The 13017-nt window shown below is 38.7% G+C and overlaps 1 protein-coding gene across 6 annotated transcripts in view; it reads right to left on the minus strand.

Moving 5' to 3' along the window:
• ANK3 (ankyrin 3) overlaps positions 1 to 13017 on the minus strand; it is a 332342-nt gene that overhangs the window by 90863 nt on the left and 228462 nt on the right. For 5 of the 6 annotated variants that reach the window (XM_047825328.1, XM_047825332.1, XM_047825334.1 and 2 more), the window contains one exon: positions 9162 to 9264. In XM_047825328.1, the coding sequence (XP_047681284.1) occupies positions 9162 to 9264 (103 nt within the window). The remainder of the gene's footprint in view (positions 1 to 9161; positions 9265 to 13017) is intronic. The other variant, XM_047825329.1, reaches the window with a different exon arrangement.

Genomic DNA, 13017 nt, shown 5'->3' on the forward strand with positions numbered 1-13017 from the left:
CCAGGACAGAGGAACCCATGTGGGTGTCAGTTCCCTTAGACCAAGAGTACATGACTTGGGTTTGACTTTGGCTACTTCATGTCACGGCCCAGCGAATGACAAGTTGATCACCTCACTGAACCTCCATTTCTGCACTGGGCAACTGGTAGATAAGATTAACTGTCCTGATTTACTGTGAGAATGGAATGGCTGAAGTATTGTGAAAGTGATTTGAAAATTTTAAATTGCTATGCAAACAAAAACACAGATAATAATAATCCTAAACTTCCCAGAATTTTTATAAGTGAAGATAATTAATTTCTTAAATTGATAAGACATTATAGCCTTCTATGAGCTTTTGAGATAGCATATGCCTTACCAGATGAAGCAGCCTGCTGGATTAACAAATAGTGGTGTTTGGGCTGTGACAAATACCTGCGTAAATGTTGACTCTCCCCATGGTGAACATGCTTTGACAGGTGTGCCGTATTTGGTGTATGAGAGTGGCAGCCCAGTGGTCAGCAACAGAATGGGTCCAAACAGCCATCGGACCTAAATTCTATTCTCAGGTCTATCACCTCGTGTCACTTGAAGTGAAACTGAGCAAGTGAAATACTGCTGTCAGCTCCAGCTTCTTTGTCTGTATGTGGTAATGATAGTATCTAGTCCATAGGAAGCTGAAAGCATGACATGAAATGATCCATCGTGGATCCATGTTGTGGCAGGTACCACAATAAGTATTATAAATATTGTAATCTACAGCAAACTGAATGAAATGGCAAACTGCTATGGGTCTGTATAGACATCCAGTGCAACTAGTTGGAAATATTCTTTTAACAAATGGATTCCATCTTTAGAGACAAAAAGTCTAATCTATAGTAACTGAGAATAGAATGGTGGCTACCAGAGGCTCAGGGATGGAGGAAGAGGGGGGATATTGATTAAAGCATACAAATTTGCAGTTATAAGTTTAGTAAGTTCTGGAAGCCTAATATATAGCATGGCAACTAGCTAATAATAATATATTATATTCTTGAAATTTGTTGAGAGTAGATCTCAACTACACACAAAAAGATGGTAACTATCAAAGTGATGGATATGTTAATTAGCTTGATTATGGAAATTATTTTACAAATATATCAAAACATCATGTTGTACACCTTTAAAAAATGGATTCTATAAAGGAAAACCTGATTTAATCAGAGAATAAAATGAAAATTAAAGGTTGACTAAAGCAGGTCTTTTTTCCCCCAAAATATTTCTTTTCTTAAAGTCAACTATTGCTACACCTAAGATTTTATTTATTTATTTATTTATTTTTAACGTTTATTTATTTTTGAGACAGAAAGAGACAGAGCATGAACGGGGGAGGCTCAGAGAGAGGGAGACACAGAATCTGAAATAGGCTCCAGGCTCCCAGCTGTAAGCACAGAGCCTGACACGGGGCTTGAACTCACCGACCGCGAGATCATAACCTGAGCCGAAGTCGGCCGCTTAACCGACTGAGCCACCCAGGCGCCCCCTAAGATTTATTTTATACTAAAATACAAACCATAGAATCTGAGCTCTTTGGAACTTCCAAATCTGATTGGTTTCAAAATAATTTAGCTGTCAATTTCCACAAAAGAAGGTGAATCAAGGTCAGCATGGAAGGTGTTAACACATCAACATCTAGTTCAAGATGTCTAAACTAACTGTACCACCTTAAGTAAGTCACAACACCAACCCGTCTGCCTTAAAACAAAATGTGTAATCTTGCTGACCAATCTGTGAGAGGTGTTGAATGGATCACCTGAGAAATGCTGGCAAAGCACTCTGAAGAGAATAAGCAGCATATTAAATGTCACTAGTCAAAGGTGTTTATCTTCCAGGAGACTATCTCTAGCAAATCTTTAATCCCAGGCTGGCTACCTTCTGCCACCATGCACATTTCTGAAAGCCCCTTAGAATTACCTTCACAACCAGAAACAGGAAGACCAGTTTGCTGATGTGGGGGCAGGGGAGGTGCAGGAGGAGAACGGAGAGGTAGAGAAGGAAAAACTGGGTATTAGCATAACCAGCTTTTGGGATTAGGTGTTCTTCTTTTCTATTACTGAGATAATTGCCTAGGTCTTGAAGTGACAGATGTGCAATTTCTTCTGAAGAACCTTCCAATTCACTTACGACTTGCTAATATATCAAGTAGTACATAACATTTATATGACTAAATATACATGAGATTGTCCTTAGCCTAGAAAAAGACCAAGTCTAACCCTGAGGATCTGGAGTGAGTACTGGGCTGAGATAAATGAGAGAGTTACAGGGAGAGTGGTGGAAAGGATGACAGCTACTTCCAGGTATGGGGAGGCTAGAACAGGGCCTCTAACTGTGATTACAGAAGGACCTCACAGCTCCCGTTCAAACAGCCAATGCAACCATTCGCACACTACTGTAGTTAAACCTTCTAACTACACTACTGTAGTTAAACCTTCACTATTAGAAGCCCTGCCACTCATCCCCTTAGACATAAACCATGTGGGCAAACCTGGTATGAGAGAAGGCTGCAAAATGAAAGCAACCTCCTAAACGAGGGCCAGGGCCACACAGCTGCTCTGTATCTCTCTCTTCACAGATGTGCTGCCTCTAGATCAACAGAATTGAAAGCAAATGGAAGGCCCTCATTCCTCAGTGATCAATTAGCAAAGAATGTTTTTCTAAAAGTTTTTGCTTTAGAACACCCAAGTTTATAGCTTATGCTCTTAAAAAAATCAACTGTTCTAGAGAGAAAGCATAAAACAATAGAATCTCAAGTTTGAATGGCACTTTAAGATGCTGGAAGACTTTCTATGTTGCCCTTGACATGTGGTTGTTTATGTCAGGTTTGATCGCCACAATACAAGCATATTAGTGAGGACCAAACCCCCAATTAAACTGGCTTAAGATGCTCCCAGCCCCCGAGGGATGGGAGGAAATTGCGATTAATTCACTGGTTTATGGAGCAGGAAAGTCTGGGAAGGACTAACTTCAGGCAATGGCTGAATCCAGCCATGGCTCAAAACATGGAAGGAACTGCTTGTCTTCATGCTCCATCCTTAGCAGCTTTGGGTTGACATCATCTTTACAGCTTAGCAACCCCAAAAAACTAAAGAAAGTCTCAACTTGGAGTCTCATTAGACTTGCCTAGATTTTATACTTTAACCTAAAGTAATCACTGTAATCCAGGAAAAAGAATGCTCTGAATGGCCAGATTGGGGCCCATCCTTAGAGAGGAAGTGATTTCTGACCCTTGTAAAGATCCATTGAGAAATGGATGGGGGAAGAGGTTTGACCATCAGATCCTGTCTCCCACCTATGAAAATGGAATGGGTGTACATAGGCAAAAACAATTCATATCCCTAAGTGATTCCTGCTCTTCTATTTTTGAATAACTACCAGAAATTCATACTGGATTAAATGTTTCTGCCTGCTGTATACATGCATCTCTTGGTCTTACAAATACTTCTAGGGTCATTCAAAGGAACTATAATTAATTGGTTAGCCTGCAAAACATTTTAGACCACTATCATGCCTTCTACCTCATATCTATGTGATGGTCAAGTATTGCCATTCCTTTAATGATGCTTTATATGCCATAATTTTTAGCATAATAATTGTCTCCATAATTTTTATAACTTGCTTCTGAATAAGTTGTCAGTTTCCTTTAAGTCACATTAAATAAGGATTTGTTATTAGAATTAAGAATTTGTTATTAGAATAAAGAACACATGTCTGGGGGCGCCTGGGTGGCTCAGTCGGTTAAGCATCTGAATTCAGCCCAGGTCATGATCTCATGGTTTGTGAGCTGGAGCCCCGCGCTGGGCTCTGTGCTGACAGCTCAGAGTCTGGAGCCTGCTTCAGATTCTGTGTCTCCCTCTCTCTTTGCCCATTCCCCGCTCATATACTGTCTCTCTCTTTCTCAAAAATAAATAAACATTAAAAAGAAAATTTTATAAAAAAGAACACATGTCTGATTATAATCTTTTCTGCTAAAAAATGGGTAAAGATATGGTATCACATCCATCTTAAAAATACCAGCAAGTATGAGATCCTGGAGGACAGAGTATAAAGTCCTAGGGCTCTTTGATGGCTTCCTTCCAACACAGAGCAACACAGATGCACAGCCGCTAAGGAAGCAGCCTGGAGCCACATGGCCAGTGACTCTGCCATTTATCACCTGTGCCCCCTGGGGTGAGTTAGCTGACTGTGCCTCAGTTTCTTCACCTTTTTAATGGAGCCAAGAAATTATCTCAAATGTTTTTTTTGTGAAATATGAATGAGTTAATACTAGCAAAACACTTAGAATAGTGGCATATAGTAGGAGCTCAAAATGAACTGTTTTCACCATGATCCCCATAAGCATCACCACCATACCTCTTGACACAGCATCTACTAAATATTATGCCATTTACGCATGAGGACTGGCTGATATCACACACAGCAATTCCATAAGCCATACCAGACAGTTGCTTTCAATAATTATGCCAGAAGAAATGAAAGAACCAGTCTATTGTATTCATCCTAGACAACTGGGCTTCAATCTGGAATCATCCCTTTTCTTATTACCTCCTATTTGGAAAAGAATGTTTCCAAGCACAGATGTTGTTCCAAAACAATCTGACACACACAAGTCAGAGCTTATAAAACAAATACATTAGATGTTGAATGATCAATATACAAAAAGATCCCAACCAGAGTTGCTTTAAATAAGTGATTCTTATGCAGAGATGCATCCCAGAATCACATGTGGAGCTTTAAAAAACACACGTGTCTAGGAACCCAGACAGGAGACTCTGATTCTATAGGTATCTTCTTTCCAAAGAGCTACTGTGATTTCAATGTGTGCCCTGATTAAGAATTCTAGTAATCTTGGGGTGCCTGGGTGGCTCAGTCCGTCAAGCATCTGACTCTTGGTTTCAGCTCCAGTCATGATGTCACCGTCCATGGGTTCAAGCCCCACATTAAGCTCTGTGCTGACAGTGCAGAACCTGCCTGGGATCCTCTCTCTCCCTCTCTCTCTGCCCTTTCCCTTCTCACGCATGCATTCTCTCTCTCTCTTTCTCAAATAAATAAACTTGAGGAAAAAAAAAGAATTCTACTAATCTCTACACCCAGCAAGGGGCTCGAACTCACAACCTCAAGCTCAAGAGTCACATGCTTTTGCCAAGAGTCACATGTTTTTCTGACTGAGCCACCCAGATGCTCCTTCTCCTAATTAGGAATTCTGACTAGGAATCAGGGGCTTCAGCTCTCGGTGCACTAAAAAATCCTAGCTAAGCCCCTCCTAGCCACTGAGCAATCACATTTTTTAAAGTTTTTATTCTAATTCGTTTAACATACCGTGTTATATTAGTTTCAGGTGTATGATATAGTTATTCAATACTTCCATACATTACCCAATGCTTACCACCTGACAAGTGCACTCCTTAATCCCCATCACCTATTTAACCCATTCCCTCCACTGATAACCATCAGTTTGTTCTCTATAATTGAGAGTCTGTTTCCTTGTTTCTCTTTTTCTCTTTGTTTCTTAAATCCCACATATGAGTGAAATCATATGATGAGCAATCATATTTTAAAAATTCTTTTTTTATATTTATTTATTTTGGGGGAGAGCACAATAGGGGAGAAGGACAAAAAATAAGGGGACAGAGGATCTGAGGCGGGCTCTGCACTGACAGGCTGACAGCAGCGAGCCCAATGTGGCGCTTGAACCCACCAACCATGAGATCATGACCTGAGCTGAAGTCAGACGCTCAACTGACTGAGCCACCCAGGTGCCCTTAAAAATTCTTTAAGATGATTCTCATGAGCAGTCAGGGCTGAGAGTCACTGCTTTAAACAATAAAATCTTCTGACAAATGCAAGGCATGATTTATTTACATACATATTTTCTGAGGCATATCTATCTTGATTGCAAGGTAAAGGGAAGGTAAAAGGACAGGGAGTTCATTTCATGGATAACCCAGTATCACAGTGGCAAAAGAGTCCACTCTTGATTATCTGGGGGAGAATTAAGTGGTTTACAAACTGATCATGATTCAGGCTCAGCAGGGCATGAGGACGGACTCACTTCTCCCAACCCCCTTCTCAGCTCTGGCCTCCACACCTGCCTTCAACAGCACAGGTTCTTAGGAACACGAGAGTAGCAGGCCTGTGCTAATTATCCTGACTCTCAACTTTACTTTCACTGTGGTTAATGTGCAAACTCATTAATCAGCAGCACAATAATAAAGAGGCAACTAACTATGCTTTGTATAGGTGAGGTCTACTCTTGTTGAAAACAAGCAACACATGGAGAGTTCATTTTTATTCATTTTCAACTTTATGTGTCCAAGTAACTTTAACTGGGCAATGATAGGGCAGTTTTAAATCTGACAGTAAGTCATGTGTCATTGCTTCCAGAATTCTAAATATTTCAGGCTTCTGGCATGCTTTCAGACATAATACTGTGGAGAAACTCCATTTTGAAGTTAATAAATACAGATTTAAAGGCATGATGGATACAAACTAATAATGTTTGCCACTTAATTCTGATATAAAGTCTGTGCTTTATATTAAGCATCCTTCTAAAGTAAATGCTTCTCATTAGTCTTGCAAAGTACACCTAGACCCTTCCCTTTAGCCTCTCTTTGAGGAATTAGCTTCGTCTCTCTTCTATAATAAATGAGATACCAAACACTAAATAAGTTAACACACCTCTTTCAGATTTTGTTTTCCCCTTTCCTCCAAGTTTGTATTTTGAAGGTATTCAAACAAATTAAGAAGTTGAAAAAACTATATAAGAAACACCATTTGCACTTCACCTAAATTCAACATTAACATTTTGCCATGTTTGCACTTGCACGAGCTCTCTCTCTCTCTACACATGTATTTTTCTTTTGGCTGAACCATTTGAAAATCAGTGGCTGACTCAATGATTACTTCATTGCTGAAAACTACAGCATGCATACCCCCAGAACAGAGACATTACCCTGTAAAGTTTCAATAATGTTGTCACTGTTAACAAAACTAACAATGATTTTCTAACAATACAGAGAGTACATTGTCAAATGTCCTCATTTGTCCCTAAAATGTCTTCATGTCATTCATACTTTTTTTTTTAATCTCTGGTGATTTTATTATGAAGTTGTGTGGCCAGGAATAATGTATGTGTTCCACAAGGAACACCTGTCAGATCAAGGGATTCTCTGTGGTCATTGGAGAAAGCAACTTCCTACCTCTGCAGTTATCAACTTAAGATTTATTTGTAAAGGTTTCAAGATGTCCTAAGCTCTTCTTTCCCTTGACTAGTATAGAGAGTTGTTTGTGACATCCACAGAGGTGCTTTTCAAACTGAAGCAGCAACAAACTCAACAAGAGAACATCAGCTTTACCTTTAAAGTTCTCTTTATCCTTTCTTTTCACAAATTTTTCATTCTGATTAAAGTTACCCCTTCCAGCCTCCCTGAGTAAGCAGGTGTTGGCAGTAGTTATGAGGTAATGGTGCGAAACCCCTCAGAAGCCTGTTCACCACCTGTAGCATGGCAATCATCTATATTTTAAGGTTGATGTGCAGATATGGAGAGGTAGTGTACCTGGCAGTGGGAGTAGTGGTGATGGTGGTAGTGATGGTGAGGTCATGGTGATGATGGGGGTGATGGTCCCAATTTCAGACCCTTGCCCCCAAGTAAATATACATTCAGAAATATAAACCATCATTAGATTCAATCAAGCATTTAAGATTCTATTATAGAACTAGGCACATACTTTATGTATGATCAAAGTGTTACTGATACCTAAGGAATCTCCTATCACCTGCAATTTTGTAAGTTTTGTGGGTTTTCCTTAGTCATGGAGAATAACAGGCATTTCTACACTGGTTTTATAATATATCCACTAATGTCTCATTTCAACTGGGAACATGAAGAGATCAGAATCACCCAACCAGGATAATGACCACAGCCAACCAAGAGAGAACACCTCAGAAAATCTCAACCAATACCTGCGCAATACCTTAACACCCAAGAGCTTAGCTCCATTATTTGAAACAAGTGCCTTCTTTAGTGCTAATACCCACTTAAACCATGACATGCTATCGCACCTATAATTATTCTACAAAGGCTGTTTGTGTCTGACAACACACTGAATGGCTACTGTATTCACCTCTGTAAAACCTGCTCACTAAGAATGTTCCAGAGAGTGTAAAGCAATAAAATATTAATTGCAGGTTCTTGTGAAATTCCATGTACATCTGTACGTCTGGAAGTCAGCATGTCCCAAACACATGGGAGTTCCTGAAATCTGACTACTGGCTACTTAAACCTCTATCTTGGTGATAATGTTACTATCACGTATTTACCTGCTCCAATCTACCTTCATTGTTCAGTGAATAAGTAAGTGTAGCATGATTTCATCAATTATTTACATTGCTTGAATATGATAAGCCACCTTCAAAATTAGTTTTATGGCCCATTGTTAGCTCATGACTTCACGCTTAAAATCAAGTATTGTGTGTATCCAGAATAATGAATAACCCTGAGCCCATATGCAGCAGGATTGCACTGCTGGAACTTCCTGCGTTAAGCCAGTATCTATTCAACCACAATGATCAGAAAGAAAAAACTGTGTGAACACCAGCAGAGATTCTGGTAGAAAACAAAATACTGTCATATCTTGAGAAGGCCCATCACAGGCAGCTTTGAAGCTAAGGGATCAAAGACTTGAGCAATCTCATCTTTAACTACTTGCTAAAAACAATTCTAGCAAATTCCAGCATGCACCCACAGTTTGTTTAGGAAAATCAAACACTCATGTGGATAATGTCAGCAACTTTAGCTACCAATTATTATTAACTCTCTTCCAAAAAACTGAAATAGATTTGATCTAGAAATGAGAAAGGTATCTGTGTCATTCTTAGGACTTTCTGAGTTCCTCTCTGTGGGCTTTTGGGGATTCACCTGCAGAAGACCAGGCTATTTCTGTGTATGGCACAACTGATTTCTTTCTCCCCTCCCCCCTCCTTTTTTACAATTGATTTTTTTCCTTTTTCCCTGGCAGTACAAGAAGATTTACAAATGCAAAATCAAACATGCAGAGGTACAGATTTTGTCACGGAACAAAGAGCTCAATTCAATCACAGCAATGAAAGTTCAACAATCCAACAATATTTTAAGGAGGATGCATACCTGCTCTTTGGATGGTACAAGGAGTTCTTCAATCATCATGCTGTCCCGTGCATAGGAGCTTCTGTTCAAGGTGTACGACCTATCCGAACTGAAGGAGCGGAGGCTGTTGTATTTACAGTTAACCATTCAAGAGTGGTGGATGATGATGAGATGAACAAAATAAAATTAATGCATGCAAGTTTGAAAACAGGCAAGATGGCTAAAAATATCAACAGAAGTTGTTCTTGAAAAGACATTATCAAAAATAAAATCCCTTAAATTTGAGGAAATCTCTTAAGCTTAAACAATTTCATGATCAGATTTTGTTTAAAATTAGGCTAAATGGTGTTAAATCTGTGACAATATGAAATGAATGAAAACTCTGAATGTTTCACTATGATAGTTGAACTAACAGGGTAACTGAGGGTAACTGAGAAGAACCAGATGACTATAGATAATTTGATAGTTTAAGAGATTTTTCTATGGTAAGGCCTTATCTCAGAGTCTCCTTTATCTGTTTACCTTGTACTATTGAATGGAATTATGTCTGCTACAAATGGGTCTGTTCATAAGTCTTTGGAAACTAGCTATGGGTTTGACCTATTAAGAGTTCTGGTTTATAGTTGTACTCATGGAAAACATCAAAAAGGAAATAGTATGACAAATATATCTTACATGATCTTTGCCATCTTTCTCACCTTGAAAAATTCAAATTTCATGTATGGTGATCTTGTCTTTCCACACTCTACTCTTTTCTTCCTTGTGCCTTAAATTGTTCTCCTTTCTAGCTTCTTTTAAATCCTCTACACAGCCCCTGACTTTCCCAGAGTGCAAGCCCCCTGATGTCCTGAAGTGCCTCTCATATACTGACCTCTAAACTAAAAACCAATATGGAGGGTTGCAGGGGGTGGCAGCAGAAGGGAGTGAAGATGGTTGAAACGTACGAACTTCCAGTTATAAAATAAGTCGGTCCTGGGAATACATATACATCATGGTGACTTAGTTAATAATACTGGATCAAGTATTTGAAAGCTGCTAAGAGAGTGTCTCTGTGTGGTGATGGATGTTAACTTGATTTATTATGGTCATCATTACTTTGTATACCTGAAACTAACATGTAATATGTCAATTACCTCTCACCTTAATAAAAAAAAAAAAAGAGTAAGGGATGCTGGGAAGCTTGCACATATGCACATAGGACATGCAGGCTGATTGGGCTCACAACTAATCTGAGCCTTGGCAGAACACCTTGTGATTAATCCTCTGCAAACAGAGGACAGAAACTTGTGGGGAGGTGTTTGAAGCCATCTGCCTCTTACCTCACTATCCCACCTAATATGATAGGCTGTAATAAGGTAATTTCTCATTGTCTCTTGTTTCCAATGAGGTCTGACACTTCCTGCCCCACCCTCCTTGGAATAAGCTGCAGAGCATGAAATCACTTAGCTGCAGTCTGACAGAGTCGACCCCCTGCAATGAAGCATCCCACAGCATCCCACAACTACCTTAGAACCTTTTGTTCTGGTGTTGTCCTTATTGGTATGGAGGACAAAGATGGTGGGAAGTTGCTACCTGTCACTGCCCATGTAAGTAATAAACTGAATCTAAATGTAGCCGCTTGAATCTTTATCAGTAGAATCAGTAAGATGTTGGCCTTGGCCTTGGCTTGTGTAAAAGAGCAAAGAAGATGAAAAGAAGAACGGTTCCTTGCTTTGCACAAAATGACTTCTTTTCCCCAATGTTCCCTATACTAAAGATTACCCAAGGTGGGTATTTTATATCAAGTTACAGAGGCCCCTGAATTATAAGAATCATTCAAAGGGTCCACACGAATGAGGAGATGCATTCTTCTAGGATTAGAGCCTTGGCTTCCACCAGAATCCTTGGGGGATTTTCGACCTCAAAATAACCATCATTCTACAGAGTCATTATCTAGTGTATTCAGCAAATACACTGATTCTTATTAGTAAGGCACAATATTAGAGACTGGATATAGAAGCAAAAACAAAAAGAACTAAGCCTTATTTCTGCACAGAGATTACCTAGTAAGCCATGTATCTGGCCACTTGCATGGGCAGGCCTTCTGGACCCAGTCACATGATACATAACTCTTCCTTTTTTTTTCTGGGTTACTTGCAAACAATTTTTTGCAAACTGCATTACTTGCAAACATCTCCCTATCACTCCTGTTTCTAGCCCCTTACCATCCCTCAAATACAATATAAACTTCCTAAAAGCAGATACTGCCCAAGAGAACTTTCTGCAATGACAGGCACTGTTCAATATGTTGGCCACTGGCCAGGTATGGCTGCTGAGCACCTGAGGTGTGGTTATTGTGACTGAAGAATTGAACTGATTTTTACTTAATTTTAACTAATTTTAATTTAAATAATCTTATGTAGCTAGGGGCTATACCATTAGCGTAACTTCTAAGTAGTCATAGCAAGGTTCCATTTGCCCCAGTGATATGGTTGGGAGACACCACATTCATTTCTTTAAGTTCTGGTTCCCATTGTACATGCTAACGCTGTGGTATGTAAGAACAACTTTACAGTGGATGTGAACAAACATGTAAACATTAAAAAAAATATTACATATTCATTTCAACTTCAGCTTTAAAAAAATCTAAGATTTGTTGATTTTTAAAAAATATTCTCTTTCTTTTAACTTCTATATGAGTGACAACTGAAGAATAGCCTAGAACTGGGTGCCGTCAATGGGAAAGCCTAAAGATGTCTTTCTTTTACATAACGTCTAAGTTCCTACTCCTCACTGTTCTGGACCAACAAGTTACGTTAGACAGATGGAGTTCATTAAGCTTCACTCTGAATCCTTAATACATCTAAGTCCTTTCAGCTACTAAAACTAGATATTATTTGCATGGGGGTCTGGAAAGCATTAAATTGTTTCCAACTAAGGTTAACTATATTATTTGTAGCCATCAGTATACCCTACGTGTTAAATATAGGAAGTGTTAGAAAAACACATGCCTCAGAAGTCTAAAATTATATGACTGTACCTAGCACAACCCAAACAAAACAGCAACCAGCAAACAAACTGCTTTTCAAATCAAGATTTTTTCTTCAAACCCAGTGAAAGTTCTCCAGTTACTTCATGCATTACACAAACTTAGTTAAAGGAAAGAAATTCCTTAAGTACTCAATTTTGCATTAAGTCACATTTCTTGTCATACATTCAGTTACTTGCTAATCTTCTAAGAATTACAAAAACGATTTTCTAATGCAGAGCAGGAAAAAAATAAGCACATTGCAGCACAGCACAGCACAGCACAGCACAATGCTGAAGAAAATAAAAATCAGAAAATGAGTCAGGGAAGGGCAGAAAAACACTGTAAAAGTGACATATCTTCTTACCTGATCTTGGGACTAATTTAAAGTATTTTTAGAAAAACACAGGAGAAGTAGAAAGCAAAAAAATCAGACAGGGAAAAAAGAAAAAAATGTTATGGTTGAATGAGTTACACACTTAATGTATTCCTTTTTAAATGTTACACTCAGAATATTTGGTAATACTCTAACAATACTTTAAGAAATATATCAGTGTTATAGTTTTGTCTTGGTTTTTTGTTTTTTGTTTTTGTTTTTGTTTTTTTTGCAGATTTGCCTCTGAGCATAACATGACTTGCCAATGTAAAAAAAATGAGTTACATATAATAGCAACAAATAATAACGGGTGCAATCAAAACCAGAAGTGTGAAAGCCTTAGGAAAGTATGCTGGTGTCATCTCTCCCTGAATGTCAGCCTCTATAATTTTCTATATACAAATGATTGACTCACAAAATGCAGCTTTTACATATCATCTGAGGAAGAGAATCAGCTAGTTATTGGATTACAAAAGCTATTAAACCTCTAAGTA

Source organism: Prionailurus viverrinus, chromosome D2, assembly GCF_022837055.1.
Source record: "Prionailurus viverrinus isolate Anna chromosome D2, UM_Priviv_1.0, whole genome shotgun sequence".
Lineage (NCBI taxonomy): Eukaryota > Metazoa > Chordata > Mammalia > Carnivora > Felidae > Prionailurus > Prionailurus viverrinus.